Genomic DNA, 16607 nt, shown 5'->3' with positions numbered 1-16607 from the left:
TCCCTGCCTCCTTCCCTCCCTCCCTTCCTTTCTCCCTCCCTCTCTTCTTTTCTTCCTTCTGTGCTTATCAAGTAAATACGGCACATTTAGGACGATGACATTTTCCATACCAAAAATCATATCATAAAAATTCATGGTCTGAGAAGACTGTACCTTCTCCTCAGTGTATATCCCACTGGGATCTACTTAGGGGGAGAGAGATAAACAGAGACTAAGGTACCATGGCGTATAAACACTACAACATGGGTACAGGCAGAGGGTGGCGCTCAGAGAAAAAAGCAACCAGCTCCCTCTAGAGGGGTCATATATAACGGGTGACATTTGAGCTGGGTATTAAAGGCGAAGGACTAGCTTGTTAGACGGTTGAGGGGCAAGAAGGTGAGCATGAACCTAGGTAAGGAGATGGGAAGAGGCTGACGTGACAGGAAAAGAAGAGAGCAATGCAGTGGGACGGCGCCTGCAGCAAAGGACTGGAGGTGGGGCAGGAGACGCGGGCTTTATTCTCCGTGCTGAGAAGGCTGGGCTTTTTCTCATAAGTGATGAGCAGCCAATGAATGATTCTTTTTTAAGTGTAAACGCAGTCCCCCACTATCACAAACGGTGCAGTCAAATTGCCCACATTTGGGGAAATCATGGGTCAGCACACCCCAAGTGTGATGGCTAAGCGTTGCCCTGGGAAAACCACCTTTGTGATCATGGTATCTCCCCTTGTCAGGTAAGTGTTCTGTGAGTGATTTTAAATCAGACGTGGATATGACTGCATTTGTAAAAATGAATGAATAACAAAAATAACTCTCAGGCTGCAGGATGGATGGAGGATGGACTGCAGTAGGGAGCAATTCACATACATTTATTAAATGTAATGACAAACACTTTATTGTGCATGGGCCAGGCGCTGTTGGAAGTGCGTATCCTCATTAAGTGTGCATGACGACCTGTTTTTACAGATGAAGAAACTGAGACACATGTGACCTGCAGCCAGTGAGCTCAGCTCTGAGAATAAACCCAGGCAGTCTGGCTCCAGAGTCCATGATTGTCACTCTACTGATTCTTGATGGATGCTTAAAATGACCGTGGCTCTTTGATGGGGATACAGTCACGGATGAGAAGCACTCGGCCCTCTAGGAAGATACAGGCCACCAGAATGGCGGCAGTTCAGGTCAGAGAGAGAGAACCTAAACCAGCGTGGTTAAGTGGGGGTGGACAGCGCGTGTGAGGACTCTTTGGGACATGAGCTGACCGACTCGGCGTGCAAGGAAAGAGAAGTGAAGGTCAGCTCAGGGGGCTGGATGGAGATGCCGTTATTGGAGACAGGGTGGAGGAGAGGAGGGAGAAACGTACTGAGTGCAGTTTGCGACACTATTTCTGAGGTGTCTGTGAGGCACCCAGATGGGGAGGTCTTAGTAATGTGTTTAAAATGTGCTTCTGAAATTCAGGGGAGCAGTCAGGGTTAGGCTGACAGATTTGGGAACAGGTGAGATTATCCAGGCAGAGCTGCGAGAGTGAGAACAGAAAAGGGCCACAGACATTTAAGGGACAGACAGAGAGGAATCAACAGGAATGATGGAGAAGGCAATAATCAGGCACGTAGGAGGAACAGCAGGAGAAAACGGTGACTTGGACGCTAGGAACAGAGAAAGTTTTAATAAGCAGGAGGGATCAATGGAAACAAATGCCAAAGCCAGAATCCGTAGGCAGCCTCTGAGTGGCAGGGAGCAGAGGTCAAAAGAGCAAAGTATTCATCTGATTTTGATCCTGGAGATACGTGAGCAGAAACAGAGATTATACCCCAAGGTTGGGAGAAAGGAAAATGTCCTATAATCACCTCATGATGATCCATATTCGTGAAGGAACATGGATAATCTTAGATTGCTGGAAATTCACAAATTGTTTCTGGTCATCTTTAGACTTTAGAGACATACCTGCCACCATGGGTTATTTTGGAGGGTTTTGCAGGGGTTTCTAACTAGGCATTTATACTTTGGGTTAACCATTTGCACTTTTGCACACAGGTTTGATTACCACCAGATGCTCACCTTTTGGTAACAAGCACACACGACTCAGGTGACCTCAATTGTAGGACTAAGATTCTAGATCATGATGGATTATAAATGAAATTAAATGAACCATACTTTTACTCACAGAAAACTATCAATTAGAGAAAATTCGCAAAAGAATAAACATCCAGCATTCAACGTTAATTCCATTGACGTAACACTGTTATATTAAGAGGAAGCGTCTCTACGTGGTTTTGGATTCAGGCTCTCACAGTGACCTCTGCCGGGCTCCCCTTTGGTGTTAGCTGTTCCCTCTGATACCTCTTTTGTTTCTGATTCTGCGAAGTTCATCTCAGGCTTTTTCTCACCAGGTTTCCTCTGGTTTGGTCGATTCAGACTAGTTCTCTCCCCAGCTCGTTCTTTGATACTTTCTAAGCATTCTGCCTCGCACACAGAGTGCACTCAATAAATATTTGTCGAATAAATGCATAAACTGTCAGTTCCGCTCAGTGTAAGCTGTTCACGCCAGCACTCAGTTTTCACTCAGCTTGGCCTCCTGTTAGAAATCAGATCTGAGCAGCCATGTGACACACTCAGTAGGGAGCGAGGGAGGGGGAGGAATCCTGACCAGAGAGGGGACCTGTACGGGTTAGGGTTCTCCAGAGAGACAGAGCGAACCAGTAGGGGGTGTGTGAGAGTGTGTGTGTGTGTGTGAGTGTGTGTGTGAGTGTGTGTGTGTGTGTGTGAGTGTGTGTGTGTGTGTGTGTGTGTATGTAAAGAGATTTATCTCAAGGAATCGACTCATGTGATTGTGAGAGCTGGTAGGTCCAAACCTGCAGGGCAGACTGGAAAGTCAGACAGGACTTCTAGTGACAGTCTTGATATAGAATTCCTTTGCTTTGGGGAAACCTGTTTTTGCACGTAAGGCCTTTAACTGGCTGAGGCTCACCCACATTAACAAAGGTCATCTCCTTTACTTGATGTCCTTTACTCAATCACATCTACAAAATACCCTCACAGCCACGTCTAGGCTAGGGGTTGGCCAAACATCCGGGCCCTGTAGCCTAGCCAAGCAGACACATAAAACTTCACATCCCGGAACTAATGCAGGGGAAGTCATACAGCCATAGGTTTGCAGAGGATGGAAAACGTTTGGCTAATGATCCAATTAAGGATGTTCAGAGGATTGGTGAATTGGAGTTTGGTTCTGGCCAAAGTTGATATTCAGGACAGTGGTGATATTCTGGGTGGTGAGAGCAGCCCAGCCGAAGGCGCTGGAAACACATGGGGTCAGGTGCCTCCACCTATGTGGCTCCTCTGGGTCCATCAGGCCATGGGTGGGGCGCTAGTTCCCGGGCCTTAATGGAGAAATCACGGCCAGAGCCTATAGTCATTTGGCCTAGCCACAGGAGTCTAGTTTGGAGAAAGGCTGTGTGTTTCCATTTCTTTTGGATCCTTCCTTGGAGCTCAGCTGTGGGAGGAGGGTGAGGTGAGCTCCAGAAACAGTGCTGGCTGGAAAGCTGGCTCAGGGGTAGCAACAGCTATAACAATGACAAGAACACTGTCTGAGTCAGGCAACCTGGATTCCAGGCCCAGCCCTGGGGCAGCTCCAGGTGTGACCTTGGTCTCCTCCTCTGCAAGATGGGAATTATCACTCCTTCCCTCTTCCCTCAAAGAATAGCCCTGAGGGCCAACTCAGGAAGGGGCACAGAACGCCTGACTTACAGGACATGTGTTACAAAAGCCACCAGGTGGGGGTGGCAGCCTGGTGTCACGGAGGGCGCACAGGCTCGCATCACACCTCTCCTGGGTTTGAACGCTGCTCTTTCTTTTAGTGATGTGTGGCCTTGTCCACATTTTTAGAACTGACTGCCACTGTTCCCCATTTCAAAGATAAGAACAAGAAGGGGCAGGTATAGCTCAGTGGTAGAGCGTGTGCTTAGCACGCACAAGGTCCTGGGTTCGATTCCTGGTACCGCCACTAAAAATAAATGAAAAACAAATAAAATAAGAACAACATGACTGCATTCGATTACTAGGGCTGCCAGAACAAGTACCACCAACCGGGGGACTTGCCACGACAGCGACGTATCGTCTCCCAGGTCTGGAGGCGTGAGGTTCCACATCAAGGTGTCAGCAGGGCCACGCTCTCTCCAAGGCTTTAGGGGAGGGTCCTTCCTTTTCTCTGTGAGCTCCTGGGTGGCTGGCAATCCTTGGCACTTCCTGGCTTGTAGATGATTACTCCAATCTGCCCCAAATTCACAGGGGCTTCTCCCCTGTGTCTGTGCCCAAATTTCCCTCTTTTTATAAAGACACCAGTCATTGGATTAGCAGCCCCTCTTCCAGCATGACTTCATCTTAACTTGATTCTATCTGCAAAGAACCTATTTCCAAATAAGGTCCTGGGGGTTAGCGCTTCAACACAGCTTTAGAGGGGACACAATTCGACCCATAACAGCAGCCCGCATCACAGGGGCCTGAAAGGGCGTCTGGCACATAAGAGATGCTCAGTGAATGGGAGCGGTCATCATCATGGGAAAGAGAGGAGAAGGGATCCAATGCCCCTTAATTCACAAGACAGACACATCAGTTACAGCGTCAGCCATGACCAAATCCTCACATCTCGTTCTGTCTTAGCCCGGGGAGCTTGGGATTCTGATGCTGTCTCTTCTTCCAGATGATCTGCCTCCTTTCCCAGGCCGGGCAGTGATCCTGATGGACACTGAGGCCCAGTACAGGACAGTGCTCTTCCGAGCTGCTTGGGTGGGCTCTGTGACCAAGAGACCTTCCTCCCAGAGACACAGGCCACAGTTCCCGATGCGCTAGCAGCTGCCAGGCTACAGATAATCCCCTTTCTCCAGGGTGGAGATCTGAAGCTGGGAAGGGGTCAGAAGCTGGAGGGTCACATCTTCAGCAGGCACGTGGGGTGACCTCTTGGTTCCTTCCCCGATGGGCAGCCTGACGGCGCCAGGGTGTGTACTCGAATACGCCAGGTTAGCATGACCCTGAATGCCTACGGTGCCTAGGGCGTTGGGGAAATCCACGTACTAGCCGTGCCCTGAGAGCCAGTTTGGACGAGGCACAGCCAGGGTTACTGTCCCGACGCTCCCTGCCACCAGCCAGGAGACTGTGCCTTCACACCCACCCTCTGCTGCCCTTCAGTGACCTTTCACAAACCCGTTTTCACACTGTTTGTACTAACTCTAACCAACCTAACCAGAGAAGTCTTTTTTTTTTTTTTTTTTTGTAAGGATGCAGAAGAGGGGACAGGCCAGGTAGAAGTGACATTAGATTATCTGCTCCTTCTTTCCCAGAACAGATCATCAGGAGAGGGAGTCTGCAATGCCTCACCAGGTCCGATGCTCAGAGTGAACAGAGGTGGACCTCAAAGTTGGTGAAGTCCTTGAGAACGCCGGGGTGACTTTTCTGGGCTAGGGACCCACCCCCTAGAGGAAGCAGAGTGACCCACGGGACCAGTCGCCGACACACTGTGAACAAAGGGTTGAACAATCGTTCTTGGCCATCCCTATTGAGTGAGGCAAAAGCAGTTTTTATTGGAAAGCCCACAAGTGTGACTTTTCCATTCTTCCTGTTTGCAAGTCTCTGCAGCTGATGGGGGAAAAAATAGCCCAGCACATTTGCATTTAAGTCTTGAAATCTAAATATTTCTGTGAGTCATTCATTATTACCATATAACTCAGTGTTTGCATGCAAATAACTTTAATGCCATAAATGCTTATAAAATAAATCTCTTACCATATGAACTCGGTAAAGAATGCTAATTCCCAGAGTCATGAATGGCTTTGAGAAATCAATCACCTTCTCCCGTTCAGCCGTAATGGTGAGGCCTGCCACGGCCAGATCTGCTTTCTGAAAGGAACAGAGAGGGACCGTCAGCGGGGTGGCCGCATGAGAAGGTGGCACGGGGACTTGTGACCAGAGGCTGTCACTGATGGGGAGATGTTGCTCTGGCCTGGCTTCTCTGCTTGGGGAGTGACCCCAAGCAGCCACGGCATTGCCCAGATCTGAGTGATCCCGCATCAAAGGACATGGCTGTGGAAGCTGTAACTCGCGTTCATTTGCGGTTAGACCCCTTCAAATAGATAAGTTATAAAAACAGGGCATCACTACAGACTGTTCAGACTGTTCAGAATGCCCCAGGCAGGGAAAACTGGCAGATAGAACTTCTGGATACTCAATATGGAGCAGTTTTTTAAAATTCAACTTATTAATTGGTTCAGTCGACAAAACTTCACCATGACCCTGTAGTGGGTACACTCTGGTGACGGGCTTTACAATGAAAGAGAAAAATGATGGAAGCACAGAAATGAGAGGCAATCTGATGCAACCCCATTGGCCCCACGGTGACCAGGAAATTGAGCAAGTGGCCCAGCATCGCTAAGCTTGTCCCTGTCAGAGCCAGGACTACACCTCAGGCCTCCTGGACCGCTGGCCGCTTATGCTGCTGTCAAGGGTAAAAATCTGGCAGAACTAAAAGAAAAGCTTCTCATCATTTTCATGCAAAATCACCGGCGTCTGTCCTGAAGATGTTTCCTTCCTTTCTTTGCCTCCACCGTGCACCCCAAGCGCCCGCATCTCAGGAGAGCCTGTCCTGAGTGAAGGCCCTCTGGGAAAGGAGATACTATTGGCTTCTTCAATACTCCTCTCTGTCCGGAAGTTCTTCCTTGTGTCTAACTTCAATCCATCCTGTTGCAAAGCAAGCTCACTTCTATTGGTCTGTTCCCCTACTACATGGAGCAGTGGGAAAGGCCCAGAGCTGGCGTTCAGTCCTGGCCATGCTCTGCATTAACTAACTAACTAACTAATTAACCAACCTAGGCTAGTCACCTCATTTGTCTGGGCTTCCTTAATCTCATCTGTAAACTAAGGATGTGGGGTTAAGACAGTGCTAGGATCATCCCCAGAAACTCCCTAACAGGGATTCTCAAAATGTAGTCCAAGGCTAACCGCGTCGGAATCACCTGTAGGGCTTATTGAAATGTGAATTCCTGAGCCTCATCCCAGACTTCCTGGTTCAGACTCTGGTGGGAAGGGCCTGGAATCTGGATTTGTAACCAGCTGCCTCAGCATTCCTGACTTACACCGATATTTCAGAACCATGTTTTATAACCTGGGCATGTGTCTTGGGCTGGCCTCCCTTGCGGTTTACATTTTAGCTTAACTCCTAATTCTGGCGGATCAGTTGATACAAAAGGTGAAGAAAGAAATGAGGAAAAGCAGGGTGTCCAGCAACCTACAAAAAGGCCAATCAGCTCTGAATGAGTACACACACACACACACACACACACACACACACACACTCACACACACACACACACACACACACACAGGATTCTTCCCAAATCTTTGCAAAGGAAGTAGGGAGAGATGCTGCCCACCGTTTTACACACAAGGGGATGTAAGATTTGTGTAAAGAAGGACACACCCATTGGCAAAGGTCAGTTTCTTCTCCATCTCAACCCCAGTCCTCCACTCTCAATTCACGCTACAGCAGCCACGCGATCCAGCGTAGGTTAACAACTTGGGACCTTACAGAGTGAGGCCAGGCTTAAAAGAGACTAGAGTGCAGATGCAAGAGATTTTTAATAAAAAATGAAAAATGTGAATGACTCGTTGCGCTCCTTCTGTATTTCTCCAAGAGAGTGTTGATGGTGGCTGTCAAGTGACTCAACTCCTGGGGAGAGAGTGAGGTGTGATTAGAAGATTAGTAGTGCCTTCCTTTGGGGGGCTCTTTAGATGGCTGTCTGGGCCTTTCAGAGCCTCAGCCCCTTGGTGATGGCGGCACTGACTTCCGTTCAGCTCGAGAGCACAGGCGTAAAGGGACAGAAATCCACGACAAAGGCGCAGGCGCAAGGCCGGTTCCGTGCTGGGGGCGGTTTACAGCCAGTCGGCAGCCAAGCCCTGCATGGGCTTTGGGAGGAGGGGGCAAGAGTTAAATGGGTTGGAATGAAAGAACTGAAGAAAAGATTTGGAAAATAAAAACTGACAAGATGGACAAGAGGTAAACACAGCATCCTGTCCTTTCTCTGGTCATTAAATAAAATAGATACAAGCAACCAAAGTCAACGACTCTATCCTCAAGGTTCTTTTCCTCCCACATAGCTTTCTTTCCAAGAGGGCAGACTTTGGATTGAAATTTGGAAATCATTTCACAAGTTTATAGAAGTTGGCCAGCAAGGACATTATGGTTAAAACAATTCCATATGGAGAGAAAGCTGGAAATGGACGGCATCCCAGGAGGGTGCTTCCCTGGGTACGAACAGAATGACCACACAGCCAGAGGGAGCGTCGGCCCCAACAGGGTGCTTCTGCCTAATTCACAAACAGACACTTCCCCAAACTGGGCCAGACGGAAAGACTGCCTCCTGAGGGCACTGCTGCCCCCTTGTCCCCAGCCCGTCTCTCTTTCCTTTGTCCCCACTCAAGAGTAAGCTGGCGGCAGGGGAGGCAGGGAAGCAGGGATGAGAAGCTAGAAGAAACCATACAGGTTTTGTGGTGGTTGTTTTTCATATTTCACTGATTCAGCAGAGAACAGTAATCACGTACCTTGGCCTCAATGCTCCCCGGGGTATCTGCCACAACCTCGTGGGATCAGGTTAGTCCAAAAGGCACACGTGCCTTTATTTTGCCTTCGTTAGAAAGACATCATGCAGTAAAGCAGTCTTAGATGAGGAGATAATGTGTCATGAAACCAAAGTACCAACCAAGAGGGCTGGGACTGCAAAAATGCTCGAAACTGAGGGATTCGTGGGCAGGATGATGGCTCATCCGAGCTCTTCTGCATCTCCGGCCACTTGTTGGGGAGGGCTGTGCTCTTAGTGGAAAGAACCATGGACAGGATGCCAGAAGACCTGGCTCTCGTCACAGCTGGGCCACAAACTCACCGTGACCTTGGGCAGGTTATTCTACTCTCTGGGTGTTAGTTTCCTCCACTGTAAAATGAAGGGGTTCAACCAGATGCCCCCCAAGCTCCCTCCCAGCCCTAAAATCCCAGGCTTTCCTTTTGCGGGGCCAGGAGAGGAGGAGTTTAGTTTAACTGGCCCCTATTTGCTCAAGAAGCTGATGGCAGTCCCAGAATCCGATGCTTCAGAGAAGTGGAGGAAGAAGGTGTTTATCAGACCATTCAGGAGCAGCAGCTGACAGGCGCCCGGGGCCGGGAAGTCAGGACAGGTCAGGAAGGTACAATGCCACCTGGAGAGAGCAGGTCTGGAAGTGTAAGCCTGGGGGCTGGGAATCCAGAAAAGGGTGAGACCCCTGGAGCCAGAGAAGGGAAGAGGACCGGGAAAAGGGGACAGGCAGAGAGCTCTGTGGGCATCACCACGTTCCTGGCGGGTGTGTGTGTGTGTGTGTGTGTGTGCATGTGTACATGAGCACACATGCACAGGGGTGTATAAATACATTTCCTTAGAAAGACCTCTCTCCTCTCCCCATTTTTGATTGAAAGTGTTCTTTGAAGAGCTTAGGGTTCTGCCTCTGAGAGATGCTCTCTTTTATCTCCTAGCTGTTGTGGAATTTATAAGGAGAGGGCAGGTTGGAGGCAGCCTGGGGGTGACTTCTAAAACATACAATCTTTGGCCTCCTGGGTTTTAACACAGGTCAGCCGCCTGCCACCATCGCTATCAGGGTGGGCTGAAGGCTCGAGGTGGCCGCTGCTCTCCTCCTGGGACCTGGGGACTGGCTGGGAGGAAGCCTGCCTGAGCCTGCTGTTCCCACCCTGTGCTTCCCTGAGAATCCCACCAGGGAGGCTTCTGCCGGTAGCACCAGATCCTGAAAGATCTGAAGGGGCAAAGCTCTCCCTGTCTCCTTTTCCTCCTCTTTAAGACTCCTACTGCTCACTTTTGGGCAAAATTCAATCCCCTCCCCTCAGTAGCACCTCAGCACCAGGGGCAGACCTTCCGCTGCCTTGGTCCTGCCCCATCCTCACTGAGCTCCTCCCTCACAGGGAGCCCAGGTAATGAGAGGATGGGGCAGGTCTGAAGACCAGGTTCTGCCTTTTGCTGACCATGTGTCCATAGTGACTCCTTACCCTGGGACTCAGTTTACCAGGCCATACAATGGACAACTGCCAATCAATATTACATGAGAGTTAAGAGAGATGATGGGTTTGCAAGAGGCCTATAAACTGTGCACACTGTGGGGTCCTGCCATGCCTCTCAGGGACTGTGAAGGCAGTAGAGAGAGTGGCTGAGACTTAGCTTTCAGTGTGGGACAGACCTGTCTGGACTCTGTTACTTACTTGCTGCGTGACCTTGGGCAAAAGTCATTTAACCTCTCCAAACCTCAGTTTGCTCATCCGTAAAGTGGGGATAATAATAATTGTACCCACCTCTTAGAACTGCTAAGAAAGTGAATGAGACGATGCTTGTAAATGCTGAGCATGGGGCCTGGGTGGAAATAAGTACCTGATAAACGTTTGCTGTTAGGATGATAATGATGATGGTGTGATGCTGATGAACTTGCCGAGGATGATAATCTCAACAGGGGCTTCTGGAGACAACATCTTAACCCAAGGTGAGCTGTGGGAATGCCTGGGGGGCGGGGGCAGCCAGGCCTGTTCTACCTCCATGTAGGCGGAGATCTCTGGACATTTGGCCCCTTTTCCTAGGTGACCTGGGACAGGTGCACAGCTGTACTGACACAGGGTGCTTCTCTGGTGTGACTGCCCATCTCTGAAGATCCACGTAAGGACCCTCTGAGGCCTCACACTGTCCTATTGCTGGGGAAACTCCAGGAAAACCTGACACCCAGCTTGGAAACCAAGCGCAGGCATTCTCCACCGCCTCTTCCTGGTTATGTGATTCTCCTCAAGGGACAGCAGATTAATGACCTCCCAGCTTCCTTGGAATCCTTGGATCCACTGTGCTGTCTCTGATCAGCTTCCAGACCTTTTCTCTCTGGCTTTCTTCCACCCCTCCACCTCCTCCTGCCCCGCCTCCCAGTCCCCTGGGCTCCTGCCCCCGGGGGAGGCCGGCAGCCTCTACTCCTTTGCCAGTCACATTCGCCCAGATCTTGTTACACCTGCTACTCAGGCCCCACAGTGCCTCACATTCTGTGCTGTCATTTATTTAACTCTGTAATTGTGTTACTTAACTCTGGAAAGCTTTGGGAGGCTACAGTTGTAATGAGAAAATGCTACAGAGAATAAGGCTGTCCCGAGCATTCCTGGAAGCCTTCATTCCAAGGTAGTTGTCTCTGGAGATCCCCTGTATATTGGAAAGGCTTACAGAATTCCAAGCAAGGCCAGGCCTGAGGCGGTGAGAGCAGGGAGACATTACTCGTAAATACCCAGATAGGACAGAGCTCCAAGACCAAGACTGGCTTCCTGGGGAGGGATAACAACATGTCAGCTGTGGTGGAAGATCGGTGTGGAGGGGGACGTGGAGCCACAGAGCTCATCGGGACCCTGGTAGGCACTGTGTCATGGGCTCTGCCCTTGAGTGTGGGATCTTAAGGTAGGCAGAACCCACTGCCCTTCCCCAGCAAGCCCTTCCTCTTTAATGTTCAGCATCCCCTCAACACTCTTTGCTGACTCTCCGCCTTGCTCCAGGCAGTGTGTAAGGTGCTGGGACACAGGGGTGAGCAAACACAGGTGTGGTCCCTGATGGAAAAGAGCTTACAATCCAGTGGAGGAGGCAGGCAGTCATTGGATTGTTGAAGAAAAACATCTGTAAATTATAGCTGAAATAAGTGTTACGAAGGAGTCATCTGCAGCACTAAGGAAGGTAGAACAGGGGGTTGACAGAGTCTGGGAGGTCTGTGGGAGTGTTCCCAAGATGAGACTTAGTTACTTGAACAGGAATTACCAGTGAGAAGGCCTGGGGTGGGCACCTGCAATAGAAGGGACAGCACGTGCAAAGGTCCTGAGGTGGGGGGGGGGGAGCTTAGTGTATTCCAGGGGCTAGACAAAGGCCAGAGTGTCTAGGGCACACGGGACTGGGGAGCGGGCTGTAAGATGAAGCTGGAGAGACAGGCAGAAGATGCAATACCTTGAAGAGCAATTGAAGGGCCTTGACGTATTTCAAGCAGGATCAGATTTGCAGTCCTAACGTGTTATACCACCTCTAGCCCTTCCTGTGTCAATTTACTAACTAAACAGTTCATATGTGATATTTCACTCAGTGCTCACAATACCTTTATGAGGTAGGTTACTATCATCACCCCCACTTTACAGATCAAAAAACTGAGGCACAGAGAGGTTATGAAACTTGCCCAAGGTTGCACAGCAAGTGAGTGGCAGAGCCAGGATTCAAACCTGAGCTACTTGGCTTCAGAGACTGCATCCTGAACCCGAAACAAATTTAATTGGCTCTAGTGAATTCAAAAGACTGAAGAGAAGCAAGAAACAGTCATCCTCATTTTTATCCTCACTTCTTTGCCATTTCCTCCACTAAAGGCAATCTGGTGTCTACGCCACCATTTCACCAATGTCACTCCAGCTGGTTAGTTATAAATTCTACGGGATACTTTCTAGCTTGTATCTTGCTGAACCTCCTAGCTGACCACTCTCTCCAGCCCCCGCCTGGCCCTCCTGAATGAGGCCAATGTCAAGAACACAGCTCTCCCTCCCTCAACCTGCTGTTTCTTGTGACTACATTGGCCTGCTTCTTTGCCACCAAACCAAACTGGGCTCAAATCCCAGCCCTCCGGTTACTGTGTGACCACGGGTAGGTTTCACATCCTCTCCAAGCTTACTTTTCCCATCTGTAAAATGGGGGTAATAATCCCCAATCCAGGGCTGTTATGAGGGTAAATGAGATAATACATACAGTGCACAAAGCACAGTACCTGGCATCTAGTAGGTCCATAATAAATGGTGGTTATTAATATTCCTTTTCTAACAAAATTCACTTTTACCTCATGACGACTGCACCCACCCTCCCTCTCCATGTGTTTGGTGGGGGAGGTGAGCTCCACATCCTTCTACTCCCCCATCTTGATCTCCGCTCCTCCCTGACCTCCCGCTTGAAAAATTATCCATGATCCCCACTCCTCCAAAGCCCAGCCCGGGAGTCAGGCCCTCACGGTCGGCCCCCTTCTCTGAGTTCAGCCTCATTTCCCAGCAAAGCCCCTGCAGCCAGGCGGGCTCAGCTGCCTCTTACACACCTTGCACTTTCCTACAGCTGTAGCGCTAGCGAAGCCACCGCTCCGCCCTGGAATAGCCAATGAGAACTCTACTCTCCAAGGTCCATTCACAGTTCACCTCCTCCGCAAAAACTTCCCTATCGTCTTCTCGGGGACAAGCCCTCCCTCCTCTCAATCGCCGAAGGAGATAAGACACTGGTTACACCGCTCAGGAGGCACGTGCCTTGCATTGGAACAGGGGGCCTGGGCTCACGCTCTTAACTCTGCTAATAGCTGCGTGACCTTGGGAGAGGTCTTACCTTCTCTGTGCCCTAATTTATTCATCCATAAAGTGAGCACAGCAACAGATCCCACCTCATGGAACCTCTAGAGGAATTAAGTGAGCAACTCATGCAAAGTCTATGCCTGGCACAGATTAATTCTCAATACATGTTACCTCTTACTATTTTTGTTGTCGTTGTGGCCTGGCAGGGGCCAGGTCTTCAAAAAACTTAACATATATAGTATTTCCAAGTTGCCAATGGCTCCATTTAACAGACAAAGCAACTGAGGCCCAGAGAGGTTAGTAATTTGCTCAAGTACACACAGCTAGGATACACAGAAAGCTAGCTTCAGATGTACAGATTCTCAGGACTGCTTCCTTACTCAGGTTGCACTGTTCACAGTGACTTTTCCAAAGTGGACACACAGTAAGTCTCTAACTAACAGCCAGTGCAGCCAGCAGGGCAGGGTAGAGGAGGACGACCCTCACCTCTGGCCCTCTCTTGCTGACAGCAGAATCAGGCTGATTTCTGACGAGTCTGCAGGCAGGAGAGATTTTGTCAGGCAGCTGGGTCATTATAACCAGATTGAGGTCGTGCTCCGGATACGGTCACATACAACACCTCAGTCTCCAGCCCTGAATCCCCACTAGAGGGCTCCCTTCCCCTCCTTGCCCCTCCACAGGCGGGTTCCTGTAACTTCACGGGCAGGGTTACACAGGGAGCCCAGGCAGAAGAGGAATGGGCCCCACACCCCACAGTGAGGGTGGAAGTCAGCAAAGGGGCATTAATTACACCCCAGGAAAGAGCTGGATGGTGAGGACAGGCCCAGCCGGAGCCAGGCGGCCAGAAGACAAAACACTGGCTTCCAGGTTTGCGCCGGCCCCCGCAGTCTTCTCCTGCTGCGCCGATTAACATCTGCAGCTCAGCCCATTTCAAGTTAGATCATCTGCTCACTTCCTGACTTTTGATCCATTTACCTGCTGGGTGCCTTTCTCCCTCCTTCCTCTGCCCCCACCTAGTGAGCGGCCCAGAGAACCTGCAGTGATTCACAGGGGTCACCACGCTGAGAGGCCATGGGATCTGAAGGCGCCGGGGAGCTCACTCCCACTCCTGGCTCGGGCTCCTGCTCCGGCGCCGGCAGGAACCATCATTTAGACTCCCTAATAACAGGCCTCGGGAAGGCGCCCAGCTGCTCTCCTGCCTGCTGCACAAGCGGGGGGACTTCCCCTCCACCCGCCGCGGGCTGGGGTCACACGGCACCTGCAAAGTGTGCAGTGACCTTGCTCACTGGGGAGACTGGATGTCAATCCCACCACTTCTAGGTACAAGGACAGGGACTAGGAGTGGAAGCCAGTTAGTCGCCTGTGATGAGAACACACACACACACACACACACACACACACACACACACACACACACTCAGACCAGCCTGCTCCCTGTTCAGGGGGAGGCCCTGCTCAGAGCCTGTTCGAGCCCGTCGGAGCCCCAGCCTGTGGGATTTACCTGTGCTCCCTGGATGGAGCCCAGAGGAGCGTCAGCATTCCTGGGGAAGCAGCAGTGTTGTTCGCAGGTCCAAGGGCTCCCTGATGCTACTTCTCGAGGTGACAGCCTACTCTCAGGGTTGGATGAATTTCCTTAGAGTTAAATTAAAATCCCCATGAAATATTTAGTTGGCTTAGCTCAGGGCTGCGTAATTGGCCTATGTGGGCAGATTTTAGACAAGAAACAGGCCTAAGGAAAGAAGGATTGACAATTCATTTATGGGTAAGGTCGTGCGGCACGGGTCCAAGCTGGGTCAGGAGGTCAAGCAGATGCTGCTGACCTTTGACTTCTGTCACAAGCTCCCATCCCTGGCCATGGACCCTCTTGCCCCTCTGGGGTCAGACAGATCTATGTCTGAATCCCAGCTCTGCCATTTTCAGCTGCGAAAATTACCTGAAGTCTGCGCTTCAGTTTCCCTGCCTCGAAAATGGGCAAAATCATGCCTATTTCTTATGATCATTGTGAGGATTAAATCCAGTAACCCGTGTAGATGGAGCTCAGGGTTAGTCCTGCCCCTGACAACCTCCCCTTCCAACTGCAGCCGGAGGGGTGTTTGAAAGCTAAGGCATTCTCTATATTGCCTTTTTATCCTTTTTTTTTTAATGCCATGGACCTCATTAGTGGGTGAGACCTCTGGGGAAGTCTGTTAACCCCTTGTTTAAAAATGGCTTAAAATGTTTATTACATTTGCCGTATCATATGACTGTACTACGTAATACATAATCACATAATTGTGATGCAGTGACAAGAGCCAGAGGTGGGTCAAATAGCGACACTCAAATGGCACCATTGGTGACAAGGTCACAAGCATGGTTAATCATGATAGTTGTTGCCTGCATTCAGAACCGAAGGAAATAGTACATTTCAATTTGAATTTAGGAAAAAATGTAAATTTTTCCCTTCTAAGTTTCTGTTCTCTCTTGATGCTATCCCCAGACCCTTGGGTGTGCATGGATCCCAGGAAAAGAACCCAGAGACACTTCCCAGTTTGCTGATGGTGGTTCTGGACCACCAGGCGCTGTCATGGCCTCCCACGCACCACTCCCCAGCCACACTGGCCTTCATCCTGCTCCTCAAACACGACCGGTTCACCTGCACCTTGGAATCTTCACATTTACTCTCTCCTCTCCCTGCTCCGCCCAGCCCTGGCCTTGGCGAGGCCAGCTGATTCACGCTGTTCAGATCTCAGAGTGGCCTTCCCCAAGCGCCCATCTAACAGACGCCTCTCCCTGACGCTCTCTGTGTAATTATCCTGGGTTTTCTCTTCACAGCAAAAATCACCATCTACAATGCTCTTGTTCATTTATTCATCTTCTTGAGTATTGTCTGTCTGCAAAACAAGCTCCGGGAGGCAGGAACCTGCTGTTTGCTGGGTCCACACATCTCTCCGGAGCCTAGAACAGTGCCTGGCACGTGGTGGGTACCAAACTGAGGGAAGGCACAACCAAATGAATGAATAGAAGAATCAAAGGAGCTGCGAATGAAAAATATCGCCTGCCATATCAGTACACAAAGGATGTTGCAGCCACCAAGCCATCGGCCCCTGCAGCGCCCCCGGTGGTGCAGCCTGAGGGGACTCAGGAGGGAAAGCACAGGACATTAGATGCCGAGATAGCTAAGGTGCACATCAAAGGAACGATTCCCACAGCCCAGGCTCTTGCGTCTTCCCATACACAGAAAAGCCCTAAATTCCTTAACTCAA

At 50.2% G+C, this 16607-nt stretch overlaps 1 protein-coding gene and 1 non-coding gene across 2 annotated transcripts in view; both read right to left on the bottom strand.

The window, feature by feature from the left end:
* Positions 1–16607, bottom strand: part of GRIK4 (glutamate ionotropic receptor kainate type subunit 4) — a 386960-nt gene that overhangs the window by 33801 nt on the left and 336552 nt on the right. Inside the window, exon 13 of the mRNA XM_064482153.1 lies at positions 5754–5867. Coding sequence (XP_064338223.1) covers positions 5754–5867 — 114 coding nt within the window. The remainder of the gene's footprint in view (positions 1–5753; positions 5868–16607) is intronic.
* On the bottom strand, positions 567–723 carry LOC116150275 (U1 spliceosomal RNA). The gene has a single exon (XR_004133990.1). It is a non-coding gene; the product is annotated as a U1 spliceosomal RNA (small nuclear RNA).

This window comes from Camelus dromedarius, chromosome 34, assembly GCF_036321535.1.
Source record: "Camelus dromedarius isolate mCamDro1 chromosome 34, mCamDro1.pat, whole genome shotgun sequence".
NCBI classification, from domain to species: Eukaryota; Metazoa; Chordata; class Mammalia; order Artiodactyla; family Camelidae; genus Camelus; species Camelus dromedarius.
This window is presented reverse-complemented; position numbering and strand designations above follow the sequence as displayed.